Source organism: Eleutherodactylus coqui, chromosome 3, assembly GCF_035609145.1.
Source record: "Eleutherodactylus coqui strain aEleCoq1 chromosome 3, aEleCoq1.hap1, whole genome shotgun sequence".
Taxonomy (NCBI): domain Eukaryota; kingdom Metazoa; phylum Chordata; class Amphibia; order Anura; family Eleutherodactylidae; genus Eleutherodactylus; species Eleutherodactylus coqui.
Window position 1 is genome coordinate 35,820,975 of NC_089839.1, and position 18,016 is coordinate 35,838,990.

The 18,016-nt window shown below is 46.4% G+C and overlaps 1 protein-coding gene across 1 annotated transcript in view; it reads right to left on the reverse strand.

The window, feature by feature from the left end:
- ACTR2 (actin related protein 2) overlaps positions 1 to 16,605 on the reverse strand; it is a 44,671-nt gene extending 28,066 nt beyond the window's left edge. Inside the window, exon 1 of the mRNA XM_066595480.1 lies at positions 16,448 to 16,605. Coding sequence (XP_066451577.1) covers positions 16,448 to 16,495 — 48 coding nt within the window. The 5' untranslated portion in view covers positions 16,496 to 16,605. The remainder of the gene's footprint in view (positions 1 to 16,447) is intronic.
- Positions 16,606 to 18,016: the final 1,411 nt, after the last annotated feature.

Sequence of the window (18,016 nt, forward strand, 5' to 3'; positions counted from 1 at the left end):
AGACAGATTATGGAAATTAACGAATTAACTTGTCAATTTATGACCAGGAAACCGCAGCCGCAAGCGAATTTGCATGAAGATCCATGGAGGAACTCCGAGGCTCAGGCTTGATTTCCACCGCACGGATTGAGTAGGTCAGACCTGATATTAAACTTCAGCGCCATTTTATCCTTTGAAATGCAAGGGCAAATGTAGAAAATCTGCAGCGGATTTGCGCTGTGATGAAAAAAATATATATATATAAAAATAATCGCAGTATATTCCGTGTTTTCACCGATTTTGCGTGGCCGGCTTCCATTGAAGACAATGGAAGCCATCCGATCCGCAGCCCTTCCGCGCATGCAGAATGAGCACCATCAATGGAAGGACTTCTCTTTCCTGCTGGAGACTCTTCTGGTTTGGGCTTAAAAACTGCATCTAAAACTGCAATCGCATTTTCCAAAAACTGCTGTGTGAAGCCCCGCCCCCCTCAGGGTGTAGTCACACAGCCGAGTCAGGGAAAAACTATCTGTTTAAACAGCTTTTTAAAAGGGATTTTCATGAATGGGTTTTTTTTGCACAAAATGGGTTTTTTTGCGATTTAAAATTAGATTAATATATTTTACAGGCGTGATAAAAAACCAAAGATAATAATTTCAAGTTGCATGTGGTTCCAATTGTAAAAGGCAACTCGGGGCGGATTCTAGATCGGCAGCATGTCAAGCCACACGACATAAAAGAGGAAGAAAGGGTTTGAAAGAGAAGGAAATTACCAAAGAATGATATCACACAGGACGTAAAGAGCTCTGAACGGGGGAGGTGCAGCTCTTGTGGTCACCGGGAAGACGAAACAAAAACGTCTTAAAGGCTCAGCAGTAGAAGAGGCTTGAGATCCTGCATGTACCAACTGAAAAGCGCAAAGTAGGAGGACAACATGTGATTCCCGTGACGCTCCGTAGGATTGCCAGGTCTTTACCATCGGCAGGAAGTCTACGGAGCACGGGCTCCTCAATGTGCAGCCAAGGAGGAATTTCCATCCCAGACCAATCTCTGGAGAAGCTGACCCGTTTCTGGGTGGGAATCTTACAACGTGATTGGCCATAGTGTACTGATCATCCCAAGCATACCGCCGGTGAGGGTCCCCGTGGGGTAGAAGGCGGACTGGGAATGGATCCAAAAGTATGGGGCCATGTAAAAAGTAACAAGCAGCCAACGAACACAAGCTTGTTCAGCCGATTGGGTCGTAAAGGCAACATAAAAACGCTCGCTGGTTGGCTGCACACCTCCGAGTAAACGAGGAGATATGCAGCCAATCAGTGATGGCCGGAGCAGAATGAATTCGAGTGGAGACGGTAAGCCGAACCAATCTCTGCTCCACCACCATTCACCGAGCAATCCTCGGCCCGGTATGAATGCGGTTATCTCTGGGACCATTCTTGGGCGCTGAAGAGCCCGGCAGGTGTCCCATGTAAAAGGGCCCTTATTCTGAAATGACAGGCACGCTTTACATGTCCTTGAGATTCTCCCCATCTCAACGAGGTGTTGGTAGATTCGTCCAACGCAAAATTGTTGCCGATGACGATCCACCAATAGTGATCTACTGCGGGTTTCAAGATCCGCTTGGAAAACCTTTGCGTCCTGAGGATGGGATTTACTCAAATCTCATAGTTTTGGTGCTATGGAATGCCACTGCGGATTCTCCGCAAAAGTCCTGTGTGCGCAGATGCCCTAAAAAGACTGCCTTTAAGGCCGGGTCCCGCATGCGAGAGCCCGCAGCAGAATCAGTCTCCGCCCACGGCCGCCATCCCCGTGTACCTTTTCTGTACTGTGGAGGATCGCGGATGCTCACTGATGGTCACGCGCAGTACACATTTTTCTCTTGGCTCTCCTGTGCCTCCACTAGACGATCAAATGGGTACTCACGGCCTATCCGCAATGTCAATTGCGGATGGGCCGCAAGTCGGACGGCTACGATTGACTTCAATGGAAGCAGTCCCGCGTGGATCTGGCTGAAAAAGTAAACATCTGAGCGGATATGCGAATGTTCTATTCTTTCAATGTGTACGGAATACCGCGGATCGTCTGCGCGGGTGACGATCGCAGATTCCGCAATAGAAATCCAGTTGTGCGAGATCGGCCTTAAAGTGAATGTCCACCTTTATAAAACCACGCTCTAAGCCCCAATTACTAGAGCTCTCCCGTGTGTGCCATGTTACACTGGCATTGTGGTTTCTGCAGTCTGCCGATGGAGGCTCTGCCAGCGGTGTGGGCACACCCTTATTTACCAGCAGATCCAGAAAACATTATGCAATACCATTATAAATAAATGTAGGTTCACTAAAGATGACAAGTCACGGATGGGCACAGCCACGGATTCACGTGCACCGGCAGCATAAAGACCGGTCTCCGAGACCTAGAATAATCCTAACCATCTGAAAGGGTTTTGTGGTTCTGTATATAGGAATTAGTCGGCAGGGTTCCTATAAACATGGCCGTAAGCAATTAAGACTAAAGTGATACTAATGTGAGGTTGGACAGTTAAAGCTCATGTCCATTTATGGGCTTCTAGACTATATGCAAGTCTCTACCACAGGTTATACTTCCCAGCTATTTTCTATAATGCTTGACTGCATTTTCCTTATACTCTATGCAGTGATGCGTGACTGTTGGATACAATGAGCTACATTCACACGCAACTGCAGAAAATCCACACTATTTTCCATTTGGGGCGAGCGTCACTGCATACTGGGCACAGCGCTGTACGCGTCATAGTGGCCTTGCCTGGTATAGCAGCTCAGTCCCATTCATTCAGCATTGAGATCCTCAAACAGACTTACATCACCTATACGCAGGATAGGTGATAAGTCAATATTGGGAATGCCCCTTTAAAGGATTTTTTAAAGGCAAATTCTATTAGTAAGCTATCAGTATAGGTCATCAATAGTTAATTGCTGGGAACTCACCACTCAGGATTCCAAATCAGCTGATCGTCCATCCTGCTATCAGTGCAACAGGCTGGGCTGGACTGGGCATAGTCATTTGGGGTGGAGCAAGAAGTCTCAAGAGGTAGCTCAATGGGAGTGCAGCCTGTTACACTTCTGCGTCCGACCCCTGTGTTGGAAGCGGAGGTATAAGGCGAGACTTTAGCTCCCACTGATTTCAATGCGAGTGAAGTTGACTCCGAGACTTCCTGATCCAACCCTGCAGCACCGCCAGCGGGTCGGACGGTCAGCGGATCGCCAGGGATCCTGAGTGGTAGGTCACCAGTGATTAAAGTGGTTGCCCACAGTTAGAAAAACATGGCTGCTTTCTACCTATGGCCTCATGAGCGAAGCAGAAAAATGCCATGTTGATATTAATGGAGCCCTCCCGCGGCGCAAGTCAGCAGTAAAAAAAAACAACACATGCTGCGATTCTTTTTCCCCCGCTAACAGAAATCTGCATGTGTGCGTTGGCAGACAGAAAACTATTGGCTTCAATGGAACCTTGCCACTGCGGAATTCATGCGCGGGAACCGCGGTGCAAGTGTGTCCGTGGGCATTCACCCAAACACAGCTTCCCCGCCCCCCCCCCTTGCATCTGATGCGGTTTTGGGTGCAGATCCACACGCAGAACTTGCCATGTCCTACCCAATAGTGTTCTGTATACAGATCACATGATCTAGAAATTTACAGTCAATGCTCTATGTATGGGACGCCATTGGTGACTCTTCAGGACATGCAAGTCCCTCTCGATTGGCTGTAGCCATAACGTGGATATACGGGCATGTAACAGTAAGCGAGCAGCAGCAAGGAGGAGAGGAGCAGCGGAGTAACAGGCAAACACTTTAGGTAGTTGATTATTTTACACCAGTCCCTCCCTTAGGTTTTTAGACTCCGGCAGCCCCTTACACTGGGAGCTTTCAGAAAGTTAGAGGAAGTAGAGGAGGTCTGTACGTTTTATCAGAACAAAAGCCCTTCTAACCGGTCAGCAGACATCAGAGCCGCAACCAGATGTGCGCAAGAAATACTTGTGGTTTTCAGACTTTATTTAGCATATGGACTTTTGCCAAGCTAAAATGGAACGGGTTACTCTGGGTTGGCAAGGGACCATCAACTACTAAACTAAGAAGTACAGAGGATCCTAAGGGAAACTGCAAATCTGCTGAAGTTCTGGACAGGAAAGATGAGTCAACGGTTTCCATTAGCTAAAAAGAAAAGAAAAAAAAACCAAAAAACTAGTTTTGTGCAGTCTACAGACAAAGGGGCCCAAACTATCTACGACCGGTCATAGCGCTTACCACGCGGGTAAGAGAACACCTTAAAGGGGCATTCAGGCCTATAACTCAGCATGTCAATCTTTCTCTTGTTGGGAAACCCAAACGTGAAGTGGCGGGGGGGGGGGGGGCATGAAAACTTAAAGAAAACCCATCTTTCCTGTCACAGTGCAGCCTTCATTCTTATTAGTACTGTGGTGAAATGAAAGCTGCTCTGTGATTGGTTACTATGGGCAATAAGGACCTTTTTTTTGACAGTTTTCATAAATCTCCATCCAGGTCAACCTAGAGAAGCAGACAAAAATTTCAGAGTCAATGAGAAAAGCTTGGGTTTCCTTATGAGAGTCACTCTGTATAAGCTTCACCGCTTCCACAGAAATTGCATGTAGATGTACTGGAAGTTGGCCGAACAGTTGTCGACAGGATAGATAAGTGTATGATTGTTTGGGAGGGGGGCGTTTCTACTGAAACACTCTGGGATCACAAGAACGTGGAACCCCGGCGTTATTTTAGAAAACTCTAAATTCCGGCCAAGTCTTTCAACAATTAAGAGAAGGTCGGAGGGAGAAAAAAAAAAAAAGTCCTCGTCGAACTGATACAAACGTAGTCTGGCTCTGTTCACATCTGCTTCAGAGACTCAGTCGGAGATTCTGCAATGACAGACACCCGATTTACCCGGCTACAAGCCAATGACATCCAGGAAGGATCCAGCATGCCATCATGGTTTTCATTATAAATGGAAGCCATGATACAGACGTGACCAAAGCCTTACATCCCATAGGGCATGAATTGTTGCCCAATAATCGGACAATCTGAATGTAGAGAAGATCGTGAATGGAGACAACAGCTGACCAACGACATCTGCATGGGGATGAAGGATTGTATTAGCGATCATTCGTCCCTATAGTGTTGATCTAACGTCTATGAACGGTAGTGAACAGGCTCCAATTAACATGCTTAGTTGATCAGTGCTCATTACAGAGGGCCAATTCTCAGCCCATGTAAATGGACCTTAAAGGGAAACGGTCATAACCTTTGAGCCCTATAAACTACGTTATGGAGCTCAAAAAAGGTCAGAGAATGGACAGTCCAGGGAGTGGTGTTTAACACTCACCAGGCGCCCCGTTCCCAATATGCACAGATAGATGTTTATGCCCTCAACATCTCCAGGCGCGTTTGGGTGGCACACACTATTAGACTTGGCAATGTAGCTGGTAATTACAAACCCGGAAATTTTAGCAATACATTACGAAACAATTAGCAACAATGGATGGCCTAGTGAAGCTTAATATCACAGGTAATGAAGATCAAATGCTTCTTATTATACGGGGTGACATCACTCAGGGCTAATGTACATGGCAGTGATACAGCAGCGCCCATACAACTCTATGGCCTCGTTCAGCACCTCCACCTCCTTCCAATTTCATCTGGACATTTTTGTTGAACTTCAAAAGAGGCCCAATAGAAAAAATAAAATCATGGCATGTTCCACCGCTTCTAAAAGAGCTGATAAGTATTTTAGCGCAGCTCCATAGATCAATGGGGAGGGGAGGGGGATTAGCAGTGCCAACATGGGTTCATGGTGAACAGATTACCAGTAAGTAATCTTGTGGTTTCCCTTACACCCATGAGAGATTATGCTAGATGAACTAACCATTTAGACGGGACGAATGTCGGGCAAACGATGCCCGTCATTCTCCTCGCACATACTAGTTCCCACGCACCTGTATGGGAGCTAGAATCGCCTACTCACAGCGAGGAGGCTGCAGGAGATTTCTCTCCTCCCGCTACCCCGCCCCTCTCCATTGACTTAACATAGCGGCCATTCAATACTGAACAGCCGCTATTTACACTGAGCGATGAGCTCAGTGCAAATTGCAGCCATTCAGCTCTTGCGCGGGAGGACACACAGGGACAAGTGTCGGGCATAGTTTGCCCGACATTCGTCCCGTCTAAATGGACCCTTAGAGTTGCTAGCCTTAAGCATTAGTCTACTGAGAGCCAATAGCCCCTTGGATTCTAGAATCCACAAAGAATACTAGCACAACTACAAGGAGCCGTTTCACAGATCTGAGGAATGAAAATATTGGTACTCTGATCTGGATGCAAAATCCGTGCCACACAACCAGATGGGCATTCTAACCCTACAGAAATACATGCCAGCTTGTTTGTCTCCAGGAGCCAACTCTCCCTTGTGGTGGTTTCTCCACCAGAGCCATCCAGATAATGGATAAAAAAAATATATATTACACCAAGACATTATACTTTCCGTAAGAGGAAACATTTACTTGGTCTTATCCAATGTAACCTCCATATACCCAAAACTGCATCTCATGTTCTTCTCATCTTGTTCCCATGAAGTCATTAGAACAGTCTTACCCCAGTCATCCAAAAGGTAATCTTTACTCGGGACATTACTAAGAGTGTATGGTGAGGAAGAGAGACTTCATCTACTAGCTTTCCCACTAAATATCACAGGCAATGCCCAGAGGTCATTGCTCCGCAGATGAGCCCAGAAGACCTACTAAAGAGGCATAAAAAAGGGTCCTAGGCCAAGGCCCAGAGTTTAAAGAGGCTATAGACCAAGCTCAGAAGCTATTAGTATACCGGCTATTGCTATACCGAGCACAGTATAGTGCTCAGAAGCTATACAGCCCTAGGCCTGGAGGCCATTCAGCCCTAGGCTTAGAAGCCATCAGGTCCCAAGTCTGGATAATCAGTGCAACAAGAGCCAACCCACATAAAATTTTCAATCTTGTAGAGTTAAGGTAAGTGTTAAATTCAATCCCTTACCACTACAAGGTTAATCCACTAGGGACTGGCTGGAGATCCTCTTAGAAAGTGCTCATTTCTCTCCCTAGCTCCAATTAGTGGTGAAACTAGGCGTTTCACAGATTAGCACCCACCTAAACTCCATCTGCTAATGGAAGCACCAGATAAAACAAGAGGTCGCATACAGCAAACCTCCGATCCAGGTGCAGCAACACAGGTAGCACTCCACCACTAAAGAGGCCTCCCAGAACTTCAAGACAAAGATCCCATGACGCCAGAAGAACCTTCTCCCAAACCTCCAGAGACGGGGCAGCACAGCATCCAGCAGGGGGCAAGAGGATAAACCCAGGCTTAACCAGTGGCTTCTAATGGAGACTTGCACCGATCGGCTCTATGGAAGAGATCTGGGAGGTTCCCATTTCCTGCCCGGATAGAAGGCGGGCTCTCATAGGTGAGGTCACTGGCGTAAAGAAAATTATTAGGCCTGATAAGCTTTCATCGGTTGCATTTGGCCAGTGTTTTCATGCCATAGGCAGACACAACCAAGGCCTTTTTGGTGCACCGGTCTGGCGTCTATAGTCAGAATAAAAACGCAATGTTTTTCTATCCAGCGAAGGGAGGTTTCCGGCATTAAAACGGACGTGTTGGATGCCTTGAACTGTCCTACACACAAGTATGCAATCAGTTCTGGCATAAGTTTCTCTCTGGTGTGTCACTACATAGTGAAGGGGAAAAAAAAAAAAAAGACAGATGAGTAACTTCATGGGAACTCAGCATTAGGGCTTATTCAAACAAGCCCGTCCAATTGTGGTCCGCGATGGAAGAAAATATATAAAAAATTAAAAATCTACTTGTATGTGCAAATTTTTTGTGTGTTGCTTACTTCTGTGTCATCCGTTTTATGTACACAAGAAAAATCATTGACAAGGCATCCCAACTTTCTAGTACCGCTTCTGTGAACAGCAGGCACATCACTTTTCTTTCCTTAACTGCACATCCATTGACTTGAATTGACTTAGAAGAAATCGAATAGGATATGCTGCAGTTTTTTTTTTTTTTTTTTTTAACATGGCCTACAAGTTGGTGTAAATCCACAGATCTGCATAACCCCACTGGCTAGAACAGATCAGTGTGCTGTCCATATGCAATCAGTTGCAAACAAATATCACACGGATGTGAAAATCACCCACATGAATGAGCCCTTAGAAATGTGGGCACCAGATGATGAGCAGGATATTTCGTTTTTAAAGCTATGATTTCGAAGCTGAAGTCAAAAGGGGGGAGGTGGAGAAACCAAAACCGCAATGTCTAAGGATATGCTGCAGATTTAAAGTAGAGCCAAGTTTAACAAGTTTTCTAAAATACACCAGGTTTTCTTTACCGGCTCATTTGCTGCTGTTTGCACCACGTTTCAGGTCCAAGTTCTGATTTTTTTAGGTGGTTTTCACCATTTTTCTGTTCTGCTGTCTGCAATCCATTTTCAGGCAGGGGTGTGTTGCAAACCTACCATTCTGCCAGTAGTTCCCTGTCCTATACTTTCTTTCCCTCACTTCCCATACTGCATTGTTTGTCTCTGAATGCCCGGCCTTCTGTTGTGCCAGGATGATTGTAGGAAATGGGCATCCAGAGACATTGTGGGCTAATGGTTAATAAACCCAATATAATGGGTGCATACACACATACTCTAACAGCAAGAGAGGCAGAGAATGAGGAGATTGTAGACGCAGTGTCTGCAGATCTGTCAGCCTGTGAAGATAGCGGTGGGGAAGAAGCTAAGAAAACATCCCAGAAACCACAGAAGCTCAATAGCTAAATGCTCTGGGAGCTACTGAAGGCAAAGGAAGTCTGCAAACTGATACATTTTGCACATTGGCGTTATCCTTTCCAGACGTGAAACTTCGTGCTGAATAATTGTGCTTCCTTTTTGTCACCGTAGTTCCTCTAACAGACACGGAACAAGAGTCACCAAGTCCTAAAAGGAAATTGGGTTCAAAAACTAAAACAGAAACTACTGAAGACATGAAATGTCACTTTGCAGTCTACTTGTGAAGATAGCACCACATACATAAGCTACATCCAATTCTATCCGTTCAGTCATGTCCGACTCTTGGATACTCTGTAGGCCGGTCGTCTCCATGCTTCTCGATTCTCTACAACTGCTTTCAATTGCTCGATGTCCATTCCCATGTAATTCTTGATGGTGTCCATCCAACGTGTCTTGTCTTCCCCGCTTCCTTTTATCGCTGACCGTTCCAAGTAGCATCTCATGTCCAAAGTACGTCAGTCTCTGTCTCATGATCTTGCCATCCAAGGACACCTCTGGGGTGATACAGTCCAGGACAGCTCTGTTGGTGACCCTAGCTGTCCAGGGGATTTGTGGAAGTTTTCGAAATAAACTAAATATGCTAGAGCAGATTTGTAGTAGAAAAAAGGTTAAAATAAATAATCAATTAACTTTACTTTGGAATTACGAGGGAGTTGGACAAGGATATTTGGACCCCTGGGTATAACAAACAGCATCTCAGATATATTCTGGCGCTGGTTCTCCTTCTCGGCACATTTGCAGTGATCTAACGGAGTCAATCACACTTAGGCCTAAATGTAACAGATTCTGCAGTTCCAGTTTCAAAAACTTAAGTTTGTTACTGGCCCTTGTGAAAGCATGCCTGGAGAAATCATGTTTATGGGTTTCTCATGCCGTATGCAAATAATAGAGACCGGTCTGTTGTGTGGGGCGGATTGTTCCCTGCTGGATGTAGTGTTTCTTATTGACCCGTCCCTCTATGCTGTTCTGACGTGAGATGACAATTTCGATCTTATCCATGGAGCAAAGCAACTCACCCAAGTTTGTGGACTGGCGCGTGGGCAGATTAGTGCTCTGAATGGGCCCTCAAATAGGGACAGATGATCAGCACATGCGCCAGTGGAATCCCCTGGCCAAATGGTTCTGTCTATGACGGAGCTAAACAGTGCTGAATAAACCCCATTGACCCCATTGGGGTCAGTTTCTGCTCAGTTGCCCGATATTTTAACGGACGAGCGCTGCCTGCTTCTTTCAGTATTTTGTGCCGGATCTGTGACGGACGCTCCGACCGAAGGCTTCAACGCAGATGTGAACCTAACCTAATAAACCATGTTTTTGAAACACATTAACATCCATATTCTCATGGTTTAATATTCTGAAAAGTGATGACCGGTTCCCTTTAAGGCTTACATTCACCTCTGAACAGCAGTTGACAGTTTATGATCATCGTAAAAGGTTGAGCAAGTCTCTCTGCACATTGCGTCACAGCCCTCCATTTAAAGGGGCTGTACCACAATGACAAGTTATGCCCTATCCACAGGGGATGACTTACTGATCAGTGGGGGTCTCACTTCTGTGACCCCAGCCCATCTCGAGAACTAGACTCCCATGTCCCTCTATAGTTGTCACTACAGGGGTCGCTTCGGCCGCCACAGTGACATACCAGTGAACGGAGTGCTGATTGAGAATACGTGGTCAGCGCGCGCCATTCATTTCAGTGGGGCTGATGAAAATACCAGAGCGGGTACCGCTTGACCATCTCCGCAGTCCTAATGAAAGGGAGTGAAGCGCTAGTACACTTGAGTGACCAGCCCCACACTCCATCTCCTCCTCACCATGCAGTAACCCCGTGGGGAGGAAGATGGGGGGACATGGGATCCCCCACTCAAGAGCAGCTGGGGTCTCAGCAATGAGGTCCATACCAATCAGCAAGTTAATCCCCATTATATGGATAGGGAACACCACAAGAAATGTATCCACGGGCCACATACACCAGATGAGGCCAAAAGAACGTCCTTTATGGCCCAATGTCCACAGGTGGCTTTGATTTGCGGGGCATCCATGTGGAAGATCCACACATCCAGCTGCCCATAGAAAAACATAACCATCCACAAATGAAATAAAGCATGCAAATTTGATTTGCGGACCATTTTGTGTGGAAAACTAATTGCAGCATGCTCCATTTCGGTGCAGATCACGCACAAACAGCTTGCATTGAAGTCAATTGAAGCCGTCCGAACCGCGCGGATTCTGCAGGAAAGCAGGAGTTAAAAAAAATATGTAGTGTCTCCGCACGCATCCGCAGATCAGGAAATAGAAGACCCAGACAGGTAACCGTGTCCTCGGCTGCAGGCAGGGTCAAGTTCCGTTGCGGGCTCCCGCAAGCAGAATCCGATTCACCCCTGGACATTGGGCCTAAGTCTCTGTATGGCTGGCATGCTTGACTGATCACAACATGCATGAAGGGTAGTAAGGGGTCAGTTGCATGACTACTAGTAGGTATAGACAATTAGTTTTTGCTACAGATGACTATACTGGGTATAAAGCTACATAGAAACGTAGAGAATGCAAGGAATATTTGGCGAATTCAGCTCTGAATCCTACAGAATGCAGCTGCAGACTAGAATATCCATGGGTTTTTATCTCCTATAGAGGAGCCTTCGGGAAAAGGCCAGAAAAAAAAAATACCACACCTAGGAACATGTCGCATTAAAAAAAAAAAAAAAAGCTGACCCCAAAAACAAAAAGTGTCCCTTTAGTGTCTATCAAAAGGGGCTTCAGAAAACAGGACCCCCCGTTGCATACTGAATTCATCATCCTTCTTTTAGATCCCATTCCCAGTATAAAAAAAAAACCAAAAAACACTAATCAAAACTGGAACAGGCCCCTGCGAGCAATGCCAGGCGTGACACATACAGCCTACATATATGTAAACATTTACATTTCATCTGCTTGCAGTCATTTCAGGCAGCCGTACATTAATGGGGTATCCCCAGGTCTGATAGGTTATGTTAATGGATAGGTGATCCATATTGATCAGCAGTGGGACGACACCTGGGACCCCCACGGATAAGCTGCTCACCAGGCTGCTGTCAGTGTTAGCCTGGGTTCACACGGGATGGAATTGCCACGGAATGTTCGCACGGCCATTCCGCCTGCAGCTCCTAATCCCGGGATGAGCCAGCAAAGTGGACGAAATCTTCCAAAAATCCCGTCCACACGCTGCGGCCAATCCATTGTGTCCAAGCTGTGCATAAACAGACATGGGGCGCGGAAAGCAAAGTCACCGCATGTCAATTCTTTTTTCATTTCCACAGTGGCCTCTCTATGGCGAGAGATGGTTGCAGCAGGAATGCAGGCAGCGAAACCGCTTCAAAACTTGCGACCGCGGGTTTGGAAGCTGCGCTTATTCTGCGTTAGTCTCGCGTTTTCAGTGCGGTCATTCCGCAAGATTTTCGTCCCGTGTAACCCCACCCTTAAGGTACCTTTACACGGGACGATCACCCAAATTATCCCAGAAACTTGTGGCAATAAGCGTCCCGTATAGACATGGCTGCCAAAAAGCGCTCTGAGCAACAAATCGCTCACTTTTCAGAGCCGCCTGGTTTTTAACAGGACTAAAAGCCAAGCAACTATTGGGCCACATAAACAGGAGCGGCTCCATCTACAAACGGCTTCTGATTACTGTGAATGGAGACGGGCGGCCTGAAGCGATTTTCTGCTACTCTGCCTCCATTCACGATTACCACTTCTGTATGACGCACACGAGCGATAGTCGTAGGACAGCACTAATGTGACAACAGTTGTCCTGTGCAAAGGGACTTTCCAGGGGTTTTTTGAGTTATTACTTTTAGAAAGTTTTGGGTCATCTGTGGCAGGGACTATATAAAACACTAATATACATATTCAGTGGTCCGAAAGGTGACAACGCTCAACCAGAAGGCCTGGTAAATCTGTTCTCTGCTTCTACATTAAAAACCCCAAAGCAGATTTACAAGATGTTACTCATGAAGTCTCTGCTTCCCTGCTAACCGCTGCAGCGGTCCATAAATGACAGTAGCAAAGTACAGCGAGTTTGGTTTTTTTTTTCTTCAATGCCTTGCGTCCACCACCCCCCCGCCACCAATGTTTGGGGTTCCCAGAAAACCCCTTTAACCAGACAGTTCTGTACAGTTTGCTGTATTCCCCAATTGGTCTCACAGAACAGTGACACCTTGTAGGATTTGTACATTCAAGTTTGTGCCCCCAGCTGAGATCTCAGGACAAGAGAATTAGACCCCATTTACACTGATAGATGACCACTCAAATCACAGTTTGAGTGACAGTTTTGAGCGATCATCTTTGCATAGTCTATAGTAGCTAATTAGCTACTAAAAAGCCATGCAGGTGGAACGGGACACTGCTGCTGTCACTTGGCCAACAATACAGCTGTTTTGCATAAGCAAACAGCTGCATTGTTCTCCGTGCTTACAGCTCGCATCCCACTGTGAACTTACCAGTGGACACGAGTTGTAAGAATCTTATCAGCGCTACCAACTGTCATAAGTGCGATTGAGCGCGAAATGAATCGTGCAGGAAAACTGCACGATGTTCATGCATTTAGACGCAACGGTTATCGCTCAAAAGACAGCTGTGAGCGAATTTTGAGCAAGAATCGCTGTGTCTAAATGGGCCTTTACTTCTAGACATCCTATACATTGTGTCTGGGGAGAGGGCAATGTATGTCATGCCTTAATGCTCTGCAGTATGGGCACAACGCATCCACACCGATACACATTGGGAAGTCTTGGCTTAGGTACCACAATCTTTTGAAGTGAGCAGATTGAATACTGTCATGGTGTCTGATGGTTAAACTTTCTGTTTTTGGAGACACTGGAGCCCCCCTGTAAGAGTCAGACACAATAGATTATATGTGGAAGAACGAAACGAGAAGTGTTACTAAATGAAAACTTCCCAAGTGACACAAGCAATAGTGTTCTCTTATCTGCACGACTCATCAAGCCTCTTCCTGCCATTGTACCTCACAGACCAGCAGCCAAGTCCCGCTCACAAGGCTCCTCACAACCTGCAGCGGTTATAATCGGTGCCCATAAGACTATTATATGAGGGGGATGGGGGGGGACAAAAAACAAAAAAAAAACAAAAAACAAGCAACCCAGTGCGTTGAAAAACAAAAGTATCAGTCCACATTAGTTTTACATCTGCATCCTATTGATTTCAATGGGAGCTGCACCTGCAATACCAATCCCGGCCACTGCGCTGTGCTCAGCGTGATCCGCTTCTTGCACTGTTCATAGTGACAGCGGGGATCCATAGCAGCAGATGCCCGTCACGCATACACAGAAAAAGTGCAAGTCCCAGACAAACCCCTTAAAATGGCATACGGATAGAATAAACTGTTTACCCGTCCGCCATAAAGTGCAATGCGAAAGAAATGCAAAGGGTCCATTCTGTTTCTCATTGGTTTCAATGGAAAACTTCGCATTGCAGTCGCATGCGAGAGCCATGTGATGCATTAAATCTCCCATTGGAATCAATGGGTGATGCGTTCTGAGGAGATAGGACTTACCGCGATCATTTTGCGGCATGGGAAAACATCGCTCTTGTGTAGGACTCCATTAACAAAAAAAAAATAGGGTTCATGTTTGCGCAAAATTTATGGTCGTGTGAAAGCGGCCTCGGGGTGTATCTTAATGCAAGATCTGCGTGCATTGCAAGATGCACAGAATTTGCATGTTAACAGAAGAACCCGTCATTTTAAATGGGGTCATTTACAGGAGGGATTATTCTCTACGACCGAGAGTCTGAGACCGCGTACGCTGTGATTTTTCTATTTTTACGTGATAGTACCCATTATTTCCTATGCAAGACGATAAAAAATTCATCGCACTGGAATGACATGTGACGCGCGACTGCGATGCTATTTTTATGAGCAGAAGCATTAGAACACAATTTTTGAACACACTTGGGGAACTCGCATGCAGGGATGTATTTATCTCGCGAATCGCATTGAAGTCGCACGATAATCGCAGGTTTACAAATTGCAATAGCGTCCAAAAAAAAAAAAAAAAAAGAGACAGACCAATAATATTGAGCTAATGTAACGATTTTTTAGCAGTTAGTTTTTTTTTGTTTTTTTTAAACAGCATGAGCTACTTTTTTGCGTTTCTGCCTCCGTATTGCTATTGACTTCTAATGGGAAAACATGGATGAAAAATTGATGACAAGCGATTGTGATGTCATCTGTAACACGTTCAGAATACAGATCCGTATCAGACGCGTTTTCAAGCGCGTAACTGAAACAAAGAAGAAAAAAAGGCAGACAGAACATTGATGTGAATCCGGCCCAAGAATGTAAATGTATCAGTTCTTGTGGGCTATAAATAGCAACAATGTATCAGTTTCATGTAAACACCAAATCTATCCAAGGATAAACACATAACAGCAAGCAGAGACGTATGTTGTCGGCGGCTCGCACACCTGCGTTCGGGTCACTCCAGGGCTTCCGTCTCTCTGCTTCGTTTTTACAAGAGAGAAACTGATATATAACCGATCCCTTTTACCCCCCCCCCCCCCCCTTCCACCCCTGTTAATTTCAATGAGGTTATAAGGAAAAAAAAAAACAAAAAGCAAAACAGGCTTTTGTTTGCTTCCATTCCTTTTTTCTGGACGTTAAAATATAACACGGCAGACTGCGCTATTTTTCCATCCCAATTCCCCCGCCAAAAAAACCCAAAAAAAAACAGAAACCTGACGGAATGACAGCCTTTTTTTGTGTGTGTGTAAAACATGGGGGAAAAAAAAGAAAAAATGAATTTGCTTTTTTTCAGTTTTTCCTCCAAAAACGGAGACACGTAAACCGTAAACTGACCCCAAGGCACGTGTGAAATCACGTAAAATCCGCAATCGCTCCTCCGCGCGGTCAGCCTTTACCGTCCAAAAATATGTAGAGGAAAAAAAAAATATTTGCTGCCACCTCAACGCATGTCAAGGTATGCGGCGCCCTCGGATCAGGCCGGGGCCTGCAGCTCCCCTCCCTCCCCAGCAGGCGGGGACAGGCAGGAAGACATTAACCCCTGAGCTGCTGGAACATTGTAGGTAAGAACGAAACATTCTGTACATGAATGAAACGCAGCGAAGTGACAGGATTGTGCAATAGAAAAATAATTACAATTACAATTACACACACATATATATATATATATATATATATATATATATATACACACACACACACACACACACACACACACACACACACACACACACGCGCAAAAAAGGGGCGATGCTTCCGTATAAAGCATTGGATGAATGGGCACACATCAGGCCATCTACCTGGAGTTGGGGGGGGGGGGGGGGGGGGGGGGCTCACTAGGCCCCCCTGTCCACCCCGTCACCATGGCTACACTTCTATGGCAGAGCCTGGCTGATGCATGCAGGCAGGGAAGTGGTTTGAGGCAGCTCTGTACTGCACTGCAGTATATGTCAGCGCTATAGGTGATTCTAGGCGGTGGCAGAGCCGTATATTACACCATGGCCTCTGCTATGTGGGCACTGCTGGGTGCTGCAGATGGCCACTGACTCAAGAGGGTGGTGACAACCAACGCCCAGTGTCCCCCCGGGTCTCCACGACTCACCCCTGTCCCGTTGTCGCACACCACCACCTTCCTGCCTTGGCTGTCCATATCGGTGCCTCCCTCCTCCGCCGGAGCCGCCAAGCTCTCAATGACTGGCAAAACCGGAAGTGCGTCCCCCGCCCGACACCTACTACTACTTCTCCTTCTCCTCCGGTAAAGCGAGGACACGTGATCTGACGCCTACGCCTATCCAGCCAATCAGGGAGCCGCCTGTGGAGCGAGAGTGGGCGAGCGGGGACGGTGATTGGATAGCGCGTGCAGGAAGCCGGCTGTCCATTCAGAGAAGGAGGAAGCGACGGGTGCCATCTTTAATGTGGGCGTGCGATTAATACTAGATGATAAACGATGCTGGCGGAGCCGCCACTTGTCTAAATTGTCAGTAATGGCTGAAGGGAGGAAGTAGAAGCGCGGCAATATACATAAACCCCACCCTAAAAATTCTTCGACCACGCCTCGTAGTTCCTGGACAGTGCCTCCATAAAGGGAACCACAGTGCCCCCATTGGAGAGACAGCCACACTGCACCATACTGGGTACTGACACAACTGCGGTACCTCCATGACAGAGGCAACCTATGGCTAGTAAAGGGAGCCCATGAAAGTCTATAAGAGCCTTAAAAAAAATGTGAACCCAGATGTTACATGTGTGCGCTGCGGTTTTTTTAACACACATTGCCAGGAGACGGTGAAAGCAAAAAGGGTGACATCGGTTTGGCCTTCCTGAGCTTTTTTTCTTCGCACGTGTTAAAACCGGATGGCACAGGGACGTAAAAAGAAACCCGCAACACGCACAGACGCATGCGGTGAACACGGTGCATTTTTCACGCCCGAATGAATGAGCCCTGAGGCTAATTTCACATGGGCGTATGTGATATCGGGCCGATATTGCGCTTGCCAACATGCGATTGGCAGCGCCAGCCTCATTGAAAACATAGGGAATACATCGCAGACTTCTGCCACAGCTGTGACAGCTATGGCAGGGGATTCCTGTATCCCCACGGGGATGAATCCTCTGCCACAGCTGTGTAGAAGTCCATGATGCTATCCCATTTCTTTCAATGGGGGCGGCACTGCTGCGGTCCCATTGAAAGCAGTGGGTTTGCACTGATGATTATTGGGGAAGGGCTTGAAATATAAGCCCTTCCCTGAAAATCATGGCTAGCTGTAAAAAAAAAAGTAAAAAAAAAAAAATATATATATATATACACTCACCTAGAAGAGCCGTCCAGCTCTTCTCTCCGGCCCCAGCAGTTGTCTTCTGCGTTTTGGAAGCCGGGGATTGAAAAATCCCTGTCTCCAGAAAGCGCTGGTGTCCTTGGCTGAGCACTCAGCCAATCAGAAGCAGCGCTCAGCTATTGATTGGCAGTTGAGCGCTGCCTGTGATTGGTCACAGCACTCAGCCTATCACAGGCAGCTCTCAGCCATTCATTGATGATTGATTGATTTTTCAATCCCCGGCCTCCAGAACACAGAAGACAACTGCTGGGACAGCAGAGAAGAGCCGGACAGCTCTTTTAGGTGGGTATATATATATATTTTTTTTTTACAGCTAGCCATTATATATTTCAAAC